Source organism: Mercenaria mercenaria, chromosome 12, assembly GCF_021730395.1.
Source record: "Mercenaria mercenaria strain notata chromosome 12, MADL_Memer_1, whole genome shotgun sequence".
In the NCBI taxonomy this organism is placed as follows: domain Eukaryota; kingdom Metazoa; phylum Mollusca; class Bivalvia; order Venerida; family Veneridae; genus Mercenaria; species Mercenaria mercenaria.
Genome location: NC_069372.1, coordinates 40524894 through 40545410, shown reverse-complemented (window position 1 = coordinate 40545410; position 20517 = coordinate 40524894). Strand labels below are relative to the sequence as shown.

The 20517-nt window shown below is 33.8% G+C and overlaps 1 protein-coding gene across 16 annotated transcripts in view; it reads right to left on the bottom strand.

Moving 5' to 3' along the window:
* Nucleotides 1-362: 362 nt before the first annotated feature.
* The window catches only part of LOC123533961 (WASH complex subunit 2-like), a 51869-nt gene continuing 31714 nt past the window's right edge, over nt 363-20517 (bottom strand). For 13 of the 16 annotated variants that reach the window (XM_053519784.1, XM_045315966.2, XM_053519786.1 and 10 more), the window contains 12 exons: nt 19216-19320; nt 18222-18245; nt 16236-16433; nt 15288-15425; nt 14391-14538; nt 13339-13463; nt 11918-12332; nt 10521-11135; nt 8713-8949; nt 6923-7107; nt 6264-6354; nt 363-3524 (listed from right to left, as the gene is read on the bottom strand). In XM_053519784.1, coding sequence (XP_053375759.1) covers nt 3424-3524; nt 6264-6354; nt 6923-7107; nt 8713-8949; nt 10521-11135; nt 11918-12332; nt 13339-13463; nt 14391-14538; nt 15288-15425; nt 16236-16433; nt 18222-18245; nt 19216-19320 — 2382 coding nt within the window. In that variant the 3' untranslated portion in view covers nt 363-3423. The remainder of the gene's footprint in view (nt 3525-6263; nt 6355-6922; nt 7108-8712; nt 8950-10520; nt 11136-11917; nt 12333-13338; nt 13464-14390; nt 14539-15287; nt 15426-16235; nt 16434-18221; nt 18246-19215; nt 19321-20517) is intronic. The other 3 variants (XM_045315960.2, XM_045315961.2, XM_053519792.1) reach the window with 3 other exon arrangements.

Here is a 20517-nt window from a genome sequence, read left to right as displayed (position 1 = left end):
GAATATTGTATAACTTACATCTGGATTTCACAAAGTAAAGTTGAAATTCCTCAAAAATGTTTTGGCTTTTGCAGATATAACATTAGGACTACTTTATTATATCAATTTACAGTAGTTATAATATAAATTATTATTTATATGTATTAGTTATGTATTACTACATTACAAATTACATGTACACAACAGTGCAATATATACATGTGTGACCATTTTTTTCTATTGATAAAATAAAATGCTGCAGTTTTGAACAAATTCATGCTGATAAGCAGTACCATAATTTTATTAAACAAAAGGTCTCGTTATTACGGGTAAGGTATACACATAAGGGACATAGTGCATCAGTAACATACAAGGGGAGATAATAATGTTCAGGTGCATGTACATTACTTAAGTGCATTATTCCAGTCATATACAAAGACATTTATTGCATGTAATAAATTGGATTTTAATCTACCTTTGTATTTTTTTAATTAAATATTCGGGCTTTGTCATACACATTGATAAAACATCTTGTATCATCATCGCCCCTGAATCTGTATTATTCTGAAAGATCCATTTAATGGACTATTTTAATGTTCTACTTGCATTTCCATTGCAATGGTACAGCATTTTGTATCATCATCACCTTAATTGTTTTTTGAATCTGTAATACCCTAGTCGGTCAGTTTGACAAACTATCTTTTGTAGGTAAGTAATAAAAGGAAAATGACACTACTGCTCAGATCTGGAAAATTTGTATCATATCTCATCAGTTCTGTAACTTTTTGTATTACCCTCATTGGGTATGAATTGTACAAAAACCAACCTGACATGACACAAAACCCCAGATAGTTGCACTAGTAGAATATTCCCAGTCTATTAATTTTATGTAAATTACCTACATAAAGCAAAACAGTAAATCCATTGTTTTTAGCATTCATTACTTCAGTCTGCTTTGACACAGTTTTAAAGAAATTCCAAAATGAAAAATTTTATTCCCACCTACACAAAAGGATTTTTTAAAGGTAACTTAAGCATAATAATAACGCCAACCAAACTTTGGTATCATGTTATGTTAATGCACACAATCAATTTGATGTTCATCGAATTATGTCTACAAATTTTTTACACACTCTTGCATATATTAATACCTAATCTACCTAATTTTAGCTGCGCAACTTACTTTGACACAATTTTCAAACTGAAACAAAATCATTCCAAAACAAACGACTACTGAATTAAGAAAACATACTAAATAATTTATATAATGAAAGTTTAGATTAATATTTCAGATATCCTACATTATTTTTTAACAAATGGCAACCATTTCCTAAAAGTTTGAACAACATCCCAAGCAGATTTTCAAAGAGACTTCAGAAATAGCAAACATTTTATGCTTGATGAAAACTGGCATCTATATAGATCCAATCTGATGAACATCAATATTGCTACGCTCTACATAAGGGAGGAAAATAAAATCTTACACTAACACCAACCAGACTAGTCAGTGTTACCATGCACGGTTGAGTCTGCAAATACACAACAGCATATTAGACATTTATAACAGTTTCATAAAGCAAAATCAACATTCTACAAAACTGATATACATGAGGGAAGACTTACCATCAAAGGCAACCTTCAAGCATTTTCATCATGATTTCAAAACATTTAATGGGCCAGAACTTTCAACTGAATAAACAAACAAACATGAAAAATTATGAATTTCTTTAACATCTGTGACTATTTTTGGGCACTTTAACATCAATTTTTCCTTATATGGATATGAAAACTGATTTTTCCTAATATGGGCAATACTATATATAGTAATTCATGAATAACAACTAACAGAAAGATAATTCTACTGGCATTTTGTTGGCAAAACTAAAATTCAGTTGTTAGAGTAGTTGCTCATTTAATTGAATTAATCATAATAATACGATATCTGGTATTGACCATATTAGGAAAAAAGATAATAGCACTGTACTAAAAATAGCTGCTGTTTCACTGAATCTGTATTTTTCAAATGGCTGTAATATCACTGTACTAAAAATAGCTGCTGTTTCATTGAATCTGTATTTTTCAAATGGCTGTATCTTTTTTGATTTTTTATCAGCTTTTCATATTTTTTCTTCAAACTTTATCTCAAAATCTAAAGCCAAGTTTTTTTGAAATACTGAATATTTCCCTTTAAGCAGAAAGGTAAAGTGAGACTGCAAATTTACAAGGTTTAGCAATTTTATCAGTATTACAAATAATAGAGGCAGAAAAATGTTTCTTAGACACCATTCTGTGTGATCAGCAATTTTTTACTACGAGCACAAATTTCATGAAACCCACTGAAAATCTTCCGTCAACTTCTATATACATGAAAACAATAGTACAGCAAAATATTCTAAAAATTTATCATTTGATCTGAATAACAACAACACAATACATCTAAATGATACCAGGCGGAATGTACTGTACAAATATCACATATATTATAAAAATATACAAATATATATTAAACACTCCAAAATAGAGATATCATTTTCAAAAAGAGCACAAGTTTACATCAAATTTTTCACATACATGTTCAGGGAAACTCACTCCTGCACCAATGGCACAAATACCCATTCCCACTAAAGTCCTTCAATGAGGTCCCCCACTATACTATATTTGGACCTCTTGAAACACTGTATAGCTTTAGCATTTTGTTAAACTCCTTGCAACTTCACATTATCAGTGCTTTATTGTATATAATCTAGTTAAAATCAAGTCATACTATGGCTTCCTACAATTGTTTCGATTTTTTTTATTTTATTTTGGGGGGGGGGGGTTTGTACAAAAACTGAAAATATTCTGATGGCACATAACATAAATAGCTGTGTAAAATGTAACAGAAGTACAAAAAAAGTCAGTATTTTTAAGCCCATACAATAGTCAGACAAAATGAAACTGTCTTGCATCAATTTTATGTCTGTCTGACCACCAAAAGCAATTTACCCATAAATATTTACCCTGTTCTGAGAAATTAACATTTTTGAACAGTTCAATTATTTTGAACTCACACATTTACCATTAACACCTAGATTGAATGTCAGAATTATTTATAGACCTATCCAAAATAAAAAAATGAGACGAAACATTTAAATGTTTGAGATCCATTGTAAAGAAATAGGGACACTAAATCAGTAAATTCTAAAAGTAGACAAATTTATGCTTCTCTTTCATTATTTTATTGTTTTTGTATCTTAATGTGCCAGCATGGACCCAAAAATGTTTAGACAAAACATATGCCAAGTTTTATCAACACTGACTACTATTCACAAACCACCATAGAGATTACTTTTCAAAAGTAAACTTAAATATATTTTGGCAAACATCTTGCAAGTGCTATTCTGGTGGACAATCTATACACAAGTAAGTGGCAGATCGTGTTTGGTAATAGCAGGTCAAGGCAGATCATTTCAATTTTAAATGTGTGTACTGCAGTGACTTACTTCGGAGCCGCGCATGTCTTTCTTCTGCCGCCTTCTTCCACTCGGGTTCAACCGATTTAACCTCTGCAATGACAAAAAATGAAAACCTAAGATAACAATATATGATCTAGAATAACAATGAAAATGTTTTACTGTCTTCTTGCAGCCACTTCTTTGGTGAATTTAATCTGCACCACGTAAATTGAAAATGAAAAATATGCACATTTTCAGTTATGATGAACAAGTTTAGTTTTAAAAAAATTAGGTAAAACTATCTAAAACAGCACCATGATCAAAGTTTAATCAAAGATTTCTATTTCAGCTATATTGCATCAACATAGCAAAACTTCTCAAAATTAATCTATAAACTTTCTTTCAAAGAAATAACTTTTAATCGTCATGTGCTTCCATATTGTATGAACTTTGATTTATTTTAAATTCTAAAAATCCCTCTAAAACCCTTCACTCAACCTTACACTTTCTATCTACATTAACACATGTATATACAGTTTACAACACACACTTCCAAGTGACACACATGTAATTACTGAAAACAGTGTTTCTGCAAACAATTTTTTTTTTCACTGAAGATAAATGAAAATGAAAAAATATCCTGAATGTTATACTCTTAACATTGGTAAGTGTTCAAACATATTAAGTTTTTTCAGGAGATCTATGATGTGACAAATTTATTACGATTTCTTTGTTTGTTTTGGGTTTAAACAGTATTTCAGTTATGTTAAAGCGGGCTGCAAGTGAGTTAACCTAACCAGTGTTCCTGGATCCTATACCAGTACAAATCTGTTTTCCACAAGTAATTGCCAACTTCCCTACATAAATCAGAGGTGGAGGACAAATGATTTCAAACACAAGGTCTTTTATCACATCATTACCATAACATGCCCAGGGATCAATCTAAGGAACCAGCGATCTGTAGATCTGCGCTCTTCCTACTGTGCTAAGCAGATGGTCTAAGATGTTCAACAGTCAAGACTATATGTGAGCAAAGACATCTGTTTAGATTTAAGAACTGATTTCATTTACAATTGAAACATTTGAACTTTAAGTTAACCTGTAAATAAGAAACAATTTTAAATAAAAAAAAAATTCTAAAGTCTTCCAAGTTTCATCCTGCAGTAATATTAACATGTACTATGGTATAGTAACTAACACAATTAAATGTTTCAACAGTATGAACAATAAAACAATGTCCCATCCCAAATCTAAACAAAACCACAGAGAACTTTAACTAAAACATTAAACATAGCTTACGGTACTTCTCAACCTTTTACCAAATGACTGTTTCTGAAGAATCAAATATTTCACATCAGCGCTAATTCTTTAGGTTTTTCTTTTGTTTTAATGTCACAATTTAAGTACAGACAATGATTTATGGTTTCACCAGAAGTTATATCTTTAAATAAAAGACTACAAATTTTAATTTCTTTGTAGACTGGAACACAATACCAGTGCAAGTATCCCGGTAATACAAAGATCTTGAACAAAAGTATTATGAAAGTAATGAAGTTTCATAGGAAAGGTCTTCAATTTAGGGTTACATTTAATTCAATTATTTCTGTGAAACTGAATGGAAAGGAGACAAGAGCTATCTGTAAGACAGTGCACTCATCTTTTCTCAGTGCTTGACTCTGAATTAGAGCTTTGCCAGTATAAACTTTATAAAACTTTAACCAAAAAAATTAAAGTTAAAAAGGGGCAGAACTCAAATTCAAATCAGAGTTATGGGGTTTGTTTCTCCTGGTGTAGAATTTGATAGTAAATATTTATTTTAAGTTTCAAGTCAATAGCTTTGATAGTAACAGAGATATTTGACTAAATCAAAAAATTTTACCAAAATTCTAAGTTAAAAAGGGGCATAACTCTGTCAAATTCAAATCAGAGTTATGGGGTTTGTTTCTCCTGGTGTAGAATTTGATAGTAAATAACTATTTTAAGTTTCAAATCAATAGCTTTGATAGTAACAGAGATATTTGACTAAATCAAAAAACTTTACCAAAAATTCTAAGTTAAAAAGGGGCATAACTCTGTCAAAATTCAATCAAAGATATGGGGATTGCTTCTCCTGGTGTAGACATTGACAGTAAATAACTATTTTAATTTTCAAGTCAATAGCTTTGATAGTAACAGAGATATTTGACTTTATCAAAAACTTAAACCAAAAATTCTAAGTTAAAAAGGGGTATAACGCCATCAAAATTCAAATCAGAGTTATGGGGATTGTTTCTCCTGGTGTAGACTTTGATAGTAAGTATCTATTTCAAGTTTCAAGTCAACAGCTTTGATAGTAACAGAGATATTTGACTTTATCAAAAACTTTAACCAAGGGCGACGCCGAGGCGAGTGCAATAGCTCTACTTTTTCTTCGAAAGGTCGAGCTAAAAAAACTGTACTTGAGTGACATTAGCAAGGACACAGTATTGAAGCAGAATACTAGCATAAAACTGCCATTTTCAAGGGTTTTTTAAAAACTAAAGTGTAACAAGGGGATCACATACTGATAAAAGACCTTTTTATATAAGCACCTACAGGTAATACGGCTCCATAAAGCACACTTACACATTTTAGAGGAAGCTAATACTTTTCAATGCAATATGGATTAAACTCCTAATAAGTTCTATGCTAGAATAGCATAAATACATATTTGTATCCTGTTACAGCATCTGCAGAATCCCTCAGGATGTATTGATGCTCTCACTACAACAAGTTTGGGCACAAACCAATTCCTCAGGATCCTGTAGATGATATAACATGAAAAATCCACGAGCTATCCTTATAGGAAAACGGTACAGTAAAGCAGATTACCTTTAGAAGGCTGAGCAGTATTTCTAGTTTTACGCAGCTGAATTCCTTTTTTCCAGTCTGGTTCTACAGATTCTTCTTTCTTAGGTATTTCCTGAAATAATGATGAAATTTTAAAATGAAATTTCATCTATCTCAAGGAGTATCTGATATGTGACAAATGTAATTAGTACCACAAAATGTATAACAGAGACTGGAGCCACATAGGTGTTCGTATGCCAGTACTATCAATAAAACCTTTATCTGTTACAGTAATCAAACAAACTTGTAAAGAGAGGGTGTATTACATCTAACAAGCTTTTTTGTTGCAAAAGTTACCCTTTTCTTTTGCTTTAAGTCAAACTGATATAGTTCAGATCAAATGGGAACTCTCCAGTATAATGGTGGACAGACCACAGGTGCCCCTCAAGGCATTATTTCAGGCCCAGACTGGCACCTGGGATGAACAACCAAACTTTATGGCTTCCACAAATGACAATCTAAGCAGAGCTCAAACTTACAGATATAAGTGGCAAGTGATTCAAAAATCAGTGAATGAAACCAAGTGGCCATTGACGCACTACGAACTGCTGTGTACAAAACTTTCATTAAGGCAAAAAGCAAACTCAGTGCCTAGAACGACATGTTAACAACTAAGTTAGACAAAGATGATGCTAAATTACTTCTGGAGATTTTTCCTTCCTGCTCTGTCTCCTCTGAGCTAATTCTCTCTTCCATTGTGGAACCTCATTTGAACTGCTCAGAGATGGAAGGGATTTTGCTGGACCCAGCACACCAGGAGTGGGTACCGACGGGGATCGTGTTTGTCTCATCCAGCTTGGAGTGTAGTTGTTGTTGCTTTCTTTCCCTGTAAGGATGAATATAAAATCTATAGATAAAATCTCAAAGGCAGAATCAACATGAACAGATTCCACTTGGTACAATAACAAAATGTTCAAAAAGCTATTTCTACAATGTACTGAAACTAATGTTCAAAAAAATTATTTCTGCTAAGTACAATTACAAATATTCAAACAGCTATTTCTACAATGTACCATGAAAACCAAAGTTCAAAAGAACTATTTCTGCTATGTACAAGAACAAATATTCAAACAGTTACTTCCCCTATGTACAATAATATTCAACAAGAGCTGTCTGTAAGACAGCGCGCGCTCCACTATTCGGGGATTTGATAGTAAAATGAATATATGTCTGAATAAGAGACCTCTACTATAAGAGGAAGATACACCAATGGGTATAATTCCATCAAATACACAAATTAGAGTTATTAGAATTGTTACAACAAATGCAGATGATGATGGTAAAGATATATTTTGAGTTTCACGTCATTATCTTATATAGTACCAAAGTTATGTCCAGAAAACAAAGTTTGTTAAAAAAAATTAAGTATAAAAGGGGCATAATTTGGTCAAAAATACAAATCAGAGTTATGGGGATTGTTACCACACATGCAGATGATGGTGATTAAGATACATTTTAAGTTGTAAGTCTTTATCTTATATTGCATTAAAGTAATATCCAGAAAGCGAAGATTGCAAAAAAAGTTTAAGTACAAAAGGGGCATAATTCTGTCAAAAATACAATTAGAGTTATGGGGTATGTAACCACACATGCAGATGATGATTATAAACAAATGTTTTTAATTTCAAGTTATTATCTTTTAAAGTACCAAAGATATGTCTATTAATAAAGCTTTCGAAAAAATTTAACATGAAAATAATTCCAAGTATAACTCCTTTGTGACCTTGACCTTGGGTATAATGGGCCCAGCCCCTGCATATACTATGTTTGTATACTGGACAATGTTTATGAGAACTTACAGTAAGAGATAAGCAAAAGTAACAAAGTTATGACAGAAAAATAAAGGTTGATGAAAAACTTTAACCTTAAAAATAACCCAAGTATAACAGCTTGGTGACCTTGACCTTGGGTATAATGGGCTCAGCCCCTATACATACATTGTTTGTATACTGGACAATGTTTATGTGAAGTTACAGTAAGATATAAGCAATAGTAAGAAAGATATGACAGAAAAACAAAGGTTGCCGAAAAACTTTAACCAAGAAGGGTCACGCCGACACCGACGCAAATGCCGGGGCGAGTAGTATAGCCCCCCCCCCCACCCCTATTCTCCAAATAGTGGAGCTAAAAAACTATTTCCATTATCTACAATAATAACAAATATTTAAAAAGATACTTCCACTGTGTACATTATCATATTTCAAACAGCTATTTCCACTACGTACAAAATCAAATATTCAAAAAGCTTTTTTTTTTTCAAATCTGTAAATCACAATATAAAACTTATGTGACAGATTAAATGTCATCCATTCAATTTGAGCCCAACACCAAGGTTCTAATACTATAAATAACTACTCATCTGACCTGTGACAAAAATATCAAAAGCAGGATGAAAGGTCTGTTAATACATCATAAAACATGCAAGTTTTACCTGTAGTTGAGGGAGTTCTTTTTCTTTCTAGTTCATTTTCTGAGCTCATTGAGGAATTCCTCGATCTTGGTGTGGTTACTTGTTTCCCTGAATCCTCGGTATTCCTCAAATCTGCATGGCTACTGCTTGTTGACTGACCGTTACTTGAATCTTGCAATGGTTGACCACGCGTTTTTCTAAGCGGGGAACTCTCCAGCCATGATGGTGTTTCTTTTTCTGTATGGCCGTGATGATTTTCTGTAAAGTAATATTTAGGAAGGTGACTCGTAGGAATATTTGTTTTGTATAAAGTAGTAGTAATTCTTTCAAAGTATGTTAACTTAATAAATTCATAATGTAATGTCTGGGTTACCAGTTACTAATAATTTCTGCACTGTACCAGTTACTGGCAATTTCCGACCTTTATCAGTATCTGTAATTCTGTTTGCTTTACCAGTAACTACATAAATCTTTGGTCTATAATAGTAAGTGGTAATTTCTCTGCTATACTGGTATCAACAATACCTTTTCTATAACAGTAACTGCATAACTCATCTAGGTACCACTACTCTGAACGTAAGGTCAAGTTTACAAAGACCTTATCGAAATACAACACACTCAAGAATTAAAATATGGTATGTGTAGTACTATAACTTACACTACATATAAATGTTACATGAAAATTATTATTATATCCGAAGCACATAACTCTGCAATTAATTTTGTTCATTTTGGGCTTAATGCCATTTTACAAAGGTATTCCAGTTATGGAATGGCAGGCACTTAACCTAACCAGTGTTCTTGGATTCTGTACCAGTACAAACATGTTCTGCCTAAGTAACTGCCAACATCCCCACATGTATGAATCAAAGGTGGAGGACAAATGATTTCAGAATTAAATCATCACAGAGAACCGTCTTATCCGGGGATCAAAGTCATGACCCTGCAATCTGTAGATCTGCTATCTCCCTGTTGAGCTAAGCAGGCGATGACAATTAATAGTCTGACATTTCTAAAGTTCTGACATGACAATGATTTTGTAAGGATATACATTCTATGCACAAACGATAAGGATCTGTTCGAACATGGAAGTGCTAGACTAAGTGTGTCAACACTAAGTGTGTCAACAGTGAAATATGGAATTTTCTTACAATTCAAAGGCATGCAACTATCACTGAATCTACAAATCTAATCTGGCCAATAAAAAAACTACAAACAAAACTTATTGGTGCCCACATTCTGTAAGAATATGAAACAGTCCATTCAGAAAGGAAGATGCCAAGGTGTAAATATATACCAGTAGTGAAATGTGGCATTTCTGATATATTAAGGGCATGTAACTCTGGACCTAACTATTCTAGCCTATTATTGTTCTTAAAGAAAATCTTACGGATATCCACATGTTGTGTATATATAAATGGGAATGTTCAAGAAATAATAGTGCTAAAGTGTAAACACAAATAAATATAGCATTTTTATTTCAAAGACCCATATTCCCATCAAAATTCATTGAACAGTAAAACCCATTTTAATATGCATCTGGACAAGCTACTGAATACTTCATAAAAATTTTGTCTGCATGCTAAACGTGTAAGTGCTCTCATCAAACTTTATTCAAAAATTTGCCTACAGAAGGCAAAAGCTCCATTATAACATATTCATCTAGATAATTCCCAAAAAAATATGTTCTAAACCTTCCTCAACATCTGATTTAAATCAACAACAAGTACTTCCAGAAAAGTAGTTTGAACTAACCTTTGGAACTCACGCACAGAAAGACAGATTGACAAGGCAAAAGATTTATATCTTTTAACATATTAAACTAATACCTTTTGTATGAATAGCTTCCAGCGCTTTGGTGTGTTTATTTGCAGCTTGCTGAAGCCAATCAGGTTTCTCTGAAGCTTTAGGCTTTTCTCTCTCCTTACCACCTTCTGTTTTCCTTAGTGCAGGCTTATCAAAGATTCCTTTGGGCTCATTAAATTCCTTTGTTTCTTTTTCAGGAGATGGGGTTGCTTTCTTTAAAGATGGCTTCTCAAATGTTCCATGTGAGGATGAATCCACTGTATCTTTATCCACAGTAGTTCTGTTTGTGCTTCTCAGAGTTGGTTTATCAAACGTATGAGAAGGTTCAGAACTATCATTTAAAGAATCTGTTCTTGAAGGTTTATTTGTAGTTCTAAGAGCTGGTTTATCAAACATTTTAGAATGGGTTTCCTCTTTCACAGAATCACCTCTACTTTCTAACCTTCGACCCGTACTTCGTAAACTTGGTTTATCAAACACATGTTTATCACTACTGGATTCTTTAACTATATCAGCGTCTTGTTTCTGGACACTCCTAAGATTCTTAGGTTCAAATACATCAATGTCTTTATCTTCACTGTGTTTTTGTTCCCATTTTGGTTTAGGTGTGCTCCTCAATTTGGGTTTTTCAAACACCCCTGCAATGAAGGGAGCAAAGAATAAATCAGGAAATTCAAAGTATGAAATCATTACTAATCTACGGTATATCTAATTTTTGTAGAATTTTCATGGTTATGTCAAAATCAAACAACAATGAACACATAGAACTCCTGTTTAATATTTTTTATTACATCTAAACCATTAAAAAAAAAGAACTCATGTCTACATGAAAACACTATTTTGGCCTATATCAAGAAATTTCAAGCCAAAAAAATATATAGTTATGAATCATTTCACGAACATTAAAAACAAAGCCATAATCACTCAATTTTAGTTCCCTGCAATAATGACTGTAATTGTTTTTGTGTTCTTAGGTTTTTGAATTGAACAAACGTAACATAGTTCATATGGTGACTTCTCAGGCATAGGCTTGAATCTGGGTAAAACCAATGATCTTCCAAGGACTAGCTTCATGGCTTTGGCACATAAAATAATTCTTCATCTCAATCAGGGCTTTGAACCCGCAGCTGTGGAGGCAAGGGATTCAAATCAAGAGACCTTAAGTGCTCTGGTCCCCGTTAAATTCTTATCTGGCCCATATTATTTCCTAGGAGGTAAAAATTGATTGTGTGAAATTAAATACAAACTTTAAGGTCACTGAAAAACATACCCAACAATAATAGATGCTAAAGACATAGGAAATTTTTATTCAAGATTTCAGTCTGATGCTTCAAAAATCAACTATCTTCAGTCAAAACATTCTAGAAAGCTTTAACCATGTAAACAGCTAGTCATTTTACCTGAAGAATAAATCGCTTACCCGTGTCCATTTTCTCCTCGGGAGATTTATCTGGTCTTGGTTTTGGTGTGCTTCTCAGGGTTGGTTTCTGGAACATAATGTCTCTTTCTTCACTGCCACCTTTCTTCTCTGTTTCCTGTCTCTCAGAAGAACGTAGTCCAGCTCGACTGTAAGCTGGTGTGTGGTCTTGTTCCGGAGATGGGCTTTTTTCTACTGGTTTAACAGACTTCAGTGCCGGCTTCTCGAAAACAGCTGGTTTGTTCTCTGGTTCCTTCTCTGTGGCGTCATTCGAAGATCTTTGTGGTATAGCTGGGCGTTTACCAAGAGAAGGAAGAACAAAAGCCCCTGGGGGTGGCTTGGAAGAACGTTTAACCTCCTTTGTATCCATGGCATTGTCATCATCTTGGTCTGCAGATGAATTTCTTTGAGATGGGGGCTACAATGATGAACGAAGAAGAAAAATATATTCCAGCAATTCTTCAAGCTTATATTATGCTATTTTGTTCTAATCTAGCTGGGTTACAGCATTTAATTTTGGGGGCTTGAAAAAAGTATTTTCCATTTTTATTTACATGCATATTTTGATCCTACTGCAACTGAAGAGGAGGATAAAATATTTTCAACAATGTATATCTCTGGTCAAATGAATCAACAGCAAGTACCTACAATTTCAGCTATTATTTTTTTTTTCGAAACTGGGCTAAAACACAGTACCATACACCAGTAAGGTACATAACAAGAATGAAATCAATGTCCCCCTCCTAAGACAATTTTTGGACTTGTACTTTGTTTATACCTGTGACATTTACATTTGGACATTCATATTCTGGAAATGGTGTGAAGTATTTTAATAGGGTGTTGCTTGTAACAGAGTGATAGATCAAACATGAAACAGATCTTGTAAACTCTTGACCTCTGTGATCTTGACCTTGGAGCTCTAATGATGTTCAAAGTGGATTAAGATTAAATCATTTGACAGATTTCAGAGTTATGGACTGGACACAAAACAAGACTTTATTTACCTTTGACTTCAAAGTTTATGATCTTGAATTGAAGCTACAGAACTGGGTCTTGCATGTGACACATCCTCTTGTTATGGAAACTTCGTGCCAAACAATTAATGGATGCTAGAGTTATAAAACAACCCTGGAAATACTTTACCAATATGTGACTCTTACGCTGGAGCTAAAGGCCTTGATCATTCATGTGACATATAGTCTTGTTTTGGAGAACATTTCTGCCCTTTCAAACTGATAAATTGCAAACTGGATACTAAACTGATTATGTAAACCTTTGACATTCCTTGACCTTGGAATTACAAGCCTTGGTCTTACTGGCATCTTATTGTCTTCAGAAAGATGGACAGATGGACAGAAAGAACTACAGACCAATTCCATTTCCTTGTCCCATTTTTATCATAGGCATCTGACTTCATTACTTACCCGTCCAGCCATGCCAGGGAGAGGCAACATCACAGCTGGGCTTGGTTTCTTGGCAGGGGGAGATAAATCATACCCGTCATCAGCATCATCATCATTGCCGTTTGTCATAGACACAGGCTTCGAATCTGAAATATTTTCAAAAATATCATCTATCTATCTTGAACTAATTTTCCTTAACAAGCCAAAATGATATACGAAAGATTTGTTCTCACTGGAAAGAAAGGGGAAAGGTGTAAAAACTGGGTCCTAAGCACAGCATATCTATACATTCTGAAAAAGATTTATGCAGTGTGTTGTGTTATAAATGTTCCAAATTCAAGCAAGTGTTTATTTTAAACTGCTATGTTAAAAAGTATCTTCGATTTGTCAAAAGGTTGACAAGTAATTTTCAGAAGGTGTTACAGGCAAAATTGCATTTTGGATCCTTAAGTACAGCTTTCAAAGTTTTAAAAACATGAAATAAGTGCAGGAAGTCCTTCGAATCACCAAAAAGTACAGGTTGAGATTTTTCTAATTTTTATTAGCATTTTGTAAATAACTACAAAGAACTGTAACCCCTGCTTCAGTTAGGTATGTATTTGGCACTAACCAATATGTCAGTTTACAGAGTGTGGGAAATTGAAATGCTTTTACTATAAATACTAGTCTGGTGTCATAACCCAGTGCATCACTATGGCAGATGTTTGTACAAGCTTCTTTACTGGGCAGTTTGTTGTTTTTTTTAAACTTCCACTAAAACTATTTCAATTTCAAACTTCTTATTTCACAAAATCATTTCAGAATAGGGTAGCTTATCTTATATTGTAAATATTTTTTAAATGCTTGTGTTTGTTAACCTTTACCCTGCTAAACTTCTAAAATGGATTGGTCTATCATTCAATTTGGGCAGTACCATTTATTATTTGAAGGGATGTTCACTGAAAATTTACTGACCAAATAGCAAACAGTGCAGACCATAATCAGCCTGCACGGACCTGCAGGCTGATCTTGGCCTGCACTGTTTTCAAAGACAAACTTGTTTGCCGCCAGCAGGCTAAAGGTTAATTCATTACCAGTAGAATCTTGAAAGATGGCATCATCATCGCTTGATAACAGAGACTTGCGTGACTTTCTCGAAGGTTTTCTTCTCAGTGCCATCGAGCCTTTCTTCCCAAGGGCCGACTTGTGTTTGTTCACATCAACATCCAGATGGTTGGTGTCCTACAATACAGTGACTGACAGCATGGAACAGTTACTCTAATTTGCCTTATGAACTCTCTCTTTTTTTTAATAGTGTTCAATATATGGATCAAACAGTCATTCTGTAAACATCAGCAGTTTTAAGAAATGTCCACGACAAACTGTTACCTTCATACTAATCTGACACAATCTGTTGCCTTCTGTTTGAACATGATAAAAACATACAACATTATGAATATATTATGAAACCACTTAAATTAATCCCATCTGATGGATGAGATATACTGTCTCAGATATTTTGGTATTTTCATATCCAGGACAGCACCTTATAAATATATATGGTTTTGCATTTTGGTATTGAGCTTAACGTTTTCCAGTTATTTGACATTACGCTGCCAGTTTTACCTCACATCCGTTGTTTATATTTGTATGTGAATTATCCTGATGAAGGCATTAGCGGAAACATTGATGCAATAAATTACTACAGAGAAAACATATGTACGTGTTGTTGTTGAAATACCTACCACTTTACCCATGTAAGCAGAAATGAATTAGTGTATATCATGTTTAAATCTTCATAATTATACTACGATAAATAAATGCACCGTGTCCACAGTGATGTTACTTCTGGACTCCCTACAGTTGATGCAGGATGCAGTATTGCTTGCCTATAATTTTGACATTGATTGTCTCTAATAATACTCATTTAGGTTGCTTAAAGACAAAATCATATGATTTCTAATAAACACTGGATATTTCTTAGAACATACCTCAATGGCTTCTAGATTTAAGTCATCTCCATCAACAGAATCATGTCTATGGTCTTTCTTTGGCCTCATAACAACATCATTTTCATCAAAAGTCTCACCATTCAGTGTGTCTGTTACATGTTTCTCACCAGCCCATTCCTACAACAAGCAAGTATTGTACACTCAAGTCATAAAAATATGTGAGCCGTGCCATGAGAAAACCAACATAGTGGGTATGCGACCAGCAAGGATCCAGACCAGCCTGCGCATCCGCGCAGTCTGGTCAGGATCCATGCTGTTCGCTTTTATAGCCTACTGCAATTAGAGAAACCTTTAGTGAACAGCATGGATCCTGACCAGACTGCGCGGATGCGCAGGCTGGTCTGGATCCATGCTGGTCACAAAGCCACTATGTTGATTTTCTCATGGCGCGGCTCATGTGTGTGTTTGGGTTTAGTGTCTTTTTTCCACAACATTTTCAGTCATGTAAACAATGGTGTCTACATGTATTTGTAGCAGTAAGTGCAATGCCCATCTTTAAAGTGCTGCTTCACTGGAATATCATGCCATAGACATGTGACATGATACCCCATCCTGTCACATTATACTGACAGGCTGAACAGTCCTAGAGCTATCCTCTTAAATGCTGAGAGTCAAGCAAAGAAGCTGGTAGTACCATTTTTTACGTCTTTTGTATGACACATAATGAATACACGCCCTCAAGCACTTTAAGCGGGTGCTCTACCAATAGGCTACTGAGGCAGTCTTAATAGTCATACAAATATGCACAAAGGGCAGGCCATCACTACTAAATGTATTAACATGATTTAATGTTTTATAAAGTAACATGATAACTGGTGGGTTTCTGTAATCAGAAAGTTCTGAGACTCAGATTATAAAACTAGTCGGTGAAGACGACTTTCTATAATGTAATACAAGATGTTAAAATAATATTCAGTTTATAAATACCTCTTTGTCAACTTCCTCATCATCTGGTGTGAGGACTTTGACCTCTGGGGTTATGACCTTCACCTCTGGTGACTCAGCACTTTTCTCCATTGGTGTGCTGCTGAAGAAATCCAGATCTAGAGGTTTACTGGGTGTTGTGAAATCACTGGATGGCGGCTTAATATCTCTCTGACTTTTATCTGGACTTTCTAGCAGAGACTAAAAAAACAACAATATCAACTTTGCTATCAAGACTCACTAACATTGTATTTAAACCCATTCTGAGAAAGGGTCATGTTCAGTTATGTATGAGAGAATACTTAAGTACACTTTGAAAAGAAAAATATTTTTGTTCCAACCTTTATGTTATAGCAGTGGAAAATCAATGTCTGACTCCGACTGTTTGATCTACCTTTGATGTAACAAGGCTTTTTGTCTTGATATTATGTAATTTCATTCTATGGAACTCTGAGGGTGGTAATATGAACTTTTTTACCCTTACCCTGCTTAATTTCTATAATGAACTTGCCTATTTTTCAATTTGGACAGTACCATTAACTGTTAACAGGGATGCTTACCAAAAAGATACTGACTGAATAGCACAAAGAGCAGATCTTGATCAGACTGCATGGATGTGCAGGTAGAAAATATTCTGCTGCCAATTATATCAACTCTAGTAGCTGTAGTTTTTACAAAGAATATACTTGAAATCAATTAAATTAAATGACTAAACAGCTAAAATTGTGCTACAGTTACAACATCTTTGACTGAAAAATAACGTGTGTAATAAATAGTATACCAGTACATTAAATGATACTAAAAAATAAAATATTAATTTTGATCAAAATAAATTGTGACAGTATCATAAAGAAAATAACAGTGCTTTACAACTGTAAGAAAGCATTGCCAAAATATAATATGACACACAGCTTGCAAGCTATTATGATGCTTCAAAAGTTTCAAGTTCTTTTTAGAACGGAAATCTGTCTCTTAGAAGTTAGAATTATTATCTCCCTTTAAGTATCTTCCAAATACTCTTAACAGTTACAATTGTACCAGGGTTGAACAGAAAACTGTTGAAACTTGTTCTTTGAATCAACTGAGTACAACAGTTAACCGTTCAGCCCTTATACTTTTAATGTAGTGATAATTTGCTATGTAAGTAAATTAGGGCATCTGAAGTTAACTCCACTTTTAACAGTTTATATTTTCTATATTTTCTGTTGGTATCATCTACAAATAAGTTTATCAAACTTTGCAAAAGGTATTGCTTTATCTAAATTTATTTATTAACTAGATGGTGTCTATAGGACACTGGTGACCCCAATCCCGTCATTGTACGCATAAGTCAAGGGCCATAACTCTGCTCTGACTGAATGAAATCCTATGCACATGCTGAATAACAATCCTGTTAGGTCTGATGACTTTAGGTCAAATTCTTTATGAGATATGCATGACAGAAATCCAACGGATGGACCCACAAATGGACAAATTATGCAAATCTAATTGCAACCCCATGCACATTTTTTTTTTAGGTGGGGGGCACAAAAAAGAATATTAATAAATCTAAAACTTATTTTCTAGAAAGCAATATTTTGATAACAGGCCACAGAAGACTTTCGACCCACTTCTTTAAACGTTCAATAAGATAAAACATTAATTTAGAAAACCAGTTTGATAGACAAGCAGAGCAATGGCAAGACAGTGTTTCGTAAGCAATAAAACTTTAATTTTAAACTTGTAAGTTTCCACATACTGCATACTGGTCAAACTCATAATGTTTAATGTTGATATGCATATTAGCGACAGTACTTTTTAAAAAGTTTAAGCTCCAGCAGTTCTGGGGTACTTGGTATATTTTCTTGATTAAGCAACCTAAAAAGTCATTCAAATAAAAAGCACACGAAGGAAAAAAACAGTTCAGTGTTAGTGAATAAAAGAAAGCAAAATGTTTAAATACTAATTTCAAGCAAAACAACATCTATCTGGACAAATTCTACAATTTACCTTATTTCGCAACTGAGCTCGTCTCTAGGTAGAAAGAAAGTGCAAAATTAAAACCTATCAATCTATGCTTTTTTTCTATTCTCAGAATACAGGAATACAGTTTCAGTTGTTACATGTATTAAAACAAGGCAATTATGTTGGATATTACCGTATATTACACTAATGTGTACAAAAATGTACTAGACTAAGTATATTTTGGACATTACCATACTACACAAATATGTATGGGTATATTTCAGGTGTAATCTATTATAAGAATGTGTACAGTATATTTCCGAGAGGGCATTATACCTGGAAGTGGGCATTATAACTGGAAGTGGGTATTATAACCAGAAGCAGGCATTATTACCAGATGTGGGCATTATAACTGGAAGTGGGTATTATAACCAGAAGCAGGCATTATTACCAGATGTGGGCATTATAACTGGAAGTGGATATTATAACCAGAAGCAGGCATTATTACCAGATGTGGGCATTATAACTGGAAGTGGGTATTATAACCAGAAGCAGGCATTATTACCAGATGCGGGCATTATAACTGAAAGCGGGCATTATAACGGGAAGTGGGCATTATGACTGGAAGCAGGTATATATTATAACTGGAAGCAGGCATTATAACCAGAAATGGGCATTCTGGTCACTTCAGGCCAGCCTTTGCCATTTAATGTGTATTATACAGTATACTTTGGATATTACCATACTACACAAATGTGTACCAGTATATTTCTAATATTAGTGCAAGCGTTTAAGTATAAGCTAAATATTTTTAAACATCTTTTCAAGGAATAAGTAACAAGACAATCCAATAACTGAAACAGACCAAGTGCTATTTTGTTGCTGCTAAAACAGCGCTGTAAAGACTATATTCCTGGTTAAGTATGAAACAGCTCTGTTGACTAGTTCTGAAACATATCTCGGACAAATGTAAGCCCTGAAACCCTTTCCCATAAAACATACTGTATGAGGATGAAGAGGTAGGGATGTGTGAACTCACCTCTAGATTTGTGTTGTCTATGTCACCTACTATCATATCATCAAGTTCTGGTTCTGACTCGTCACTAAGACCGTTGAGTAAATCCTCAAAACTTCGTTCCATGTTCTATGTTAGAGATATATTATAGATACAAACATACACAGTCTATGGTCATACACAGTATACAGTCAGTACATTATATTATAATATATAAAAGATATCACATGAGTGTCTTTTCACACCTAATTTATCAAACAAGTTAAATAAAATATAAAATGCAAGGCTTTTCGGAGCATTTTATCATCTTTATTCAACGAGGTCTATAAATTCAATGCAAAAAAAACAACGCAAATGTAATATTTTTTTTATCACATGTTAACATTTCTGTTTCTTCTTAAGCCTGCTAGTAAATTTTCAGTGAACACCCCTTCAAATAATAAATGGTACTGCCCAAATGGATTGACAGACCAGTCCATTTTTGAAATGTAGCACTCCAGGGTAAAGGTTACTATAACCTATTCTAGACAAAGTCAATTCGACAAAATTTTAGTCTACTTCGCTTAACTCACTGTCAAAGTAAAATGGAAATATTTTAATGTAATAAGAAAATTGCTTTGTTTCAATCGCACGATGTAAAACATGTGATAAAAGAAAACATGTACAGATTACACTTTATGCATACAAAATATTATATGAATACATTATTGTGTTAGCACTCTCAATACAATATTTATTAGAATAATATAAGTACCAGTATATAAAAATAAAACCAAGTTGCGCAATTTTTAATGACATAAATTTACATCTTTCTACAAGGCAAAGAAATGTTCTGTTTAGCAGAGTGGCCTAAGTGAACCCACATGACTTTTGGATACCATACACAGGGAGAAAATGTCCTGATTCAGGTAGCATTTTGCCTTAGGCTATATTTTCCATATTACTTGACAGATTTTCATAAGATAAAGAGTTTCAAAAGAGACTGCAAAATGAATACTTTCTTCTGCATAAAACATCTACTATCAGTTCTCAGTACTTTTCTCAAACACTTCGCTTAACTGTCAAAGTGTGTACATTATCTACACAGCCCACGAAAAGCAGTTGGGCAAAGTGTTTGAGAAAAGCACACTGAAAACTGATCCAAGATGCTTTGTGCAAAGGAAAGCAACCATTTTGCTGTCTTTGACACAGTTTATTTTAAGAAAATCTGTCAAGTAATAAAGAAAATATAGGCAAAATATTACCCGAATCAAGACGTTTTCTTCTTATGTACAGTATCCAAAAGTCACTTAGGTTGCAGCCACCCTGTTTTAAGCAGAATAACGA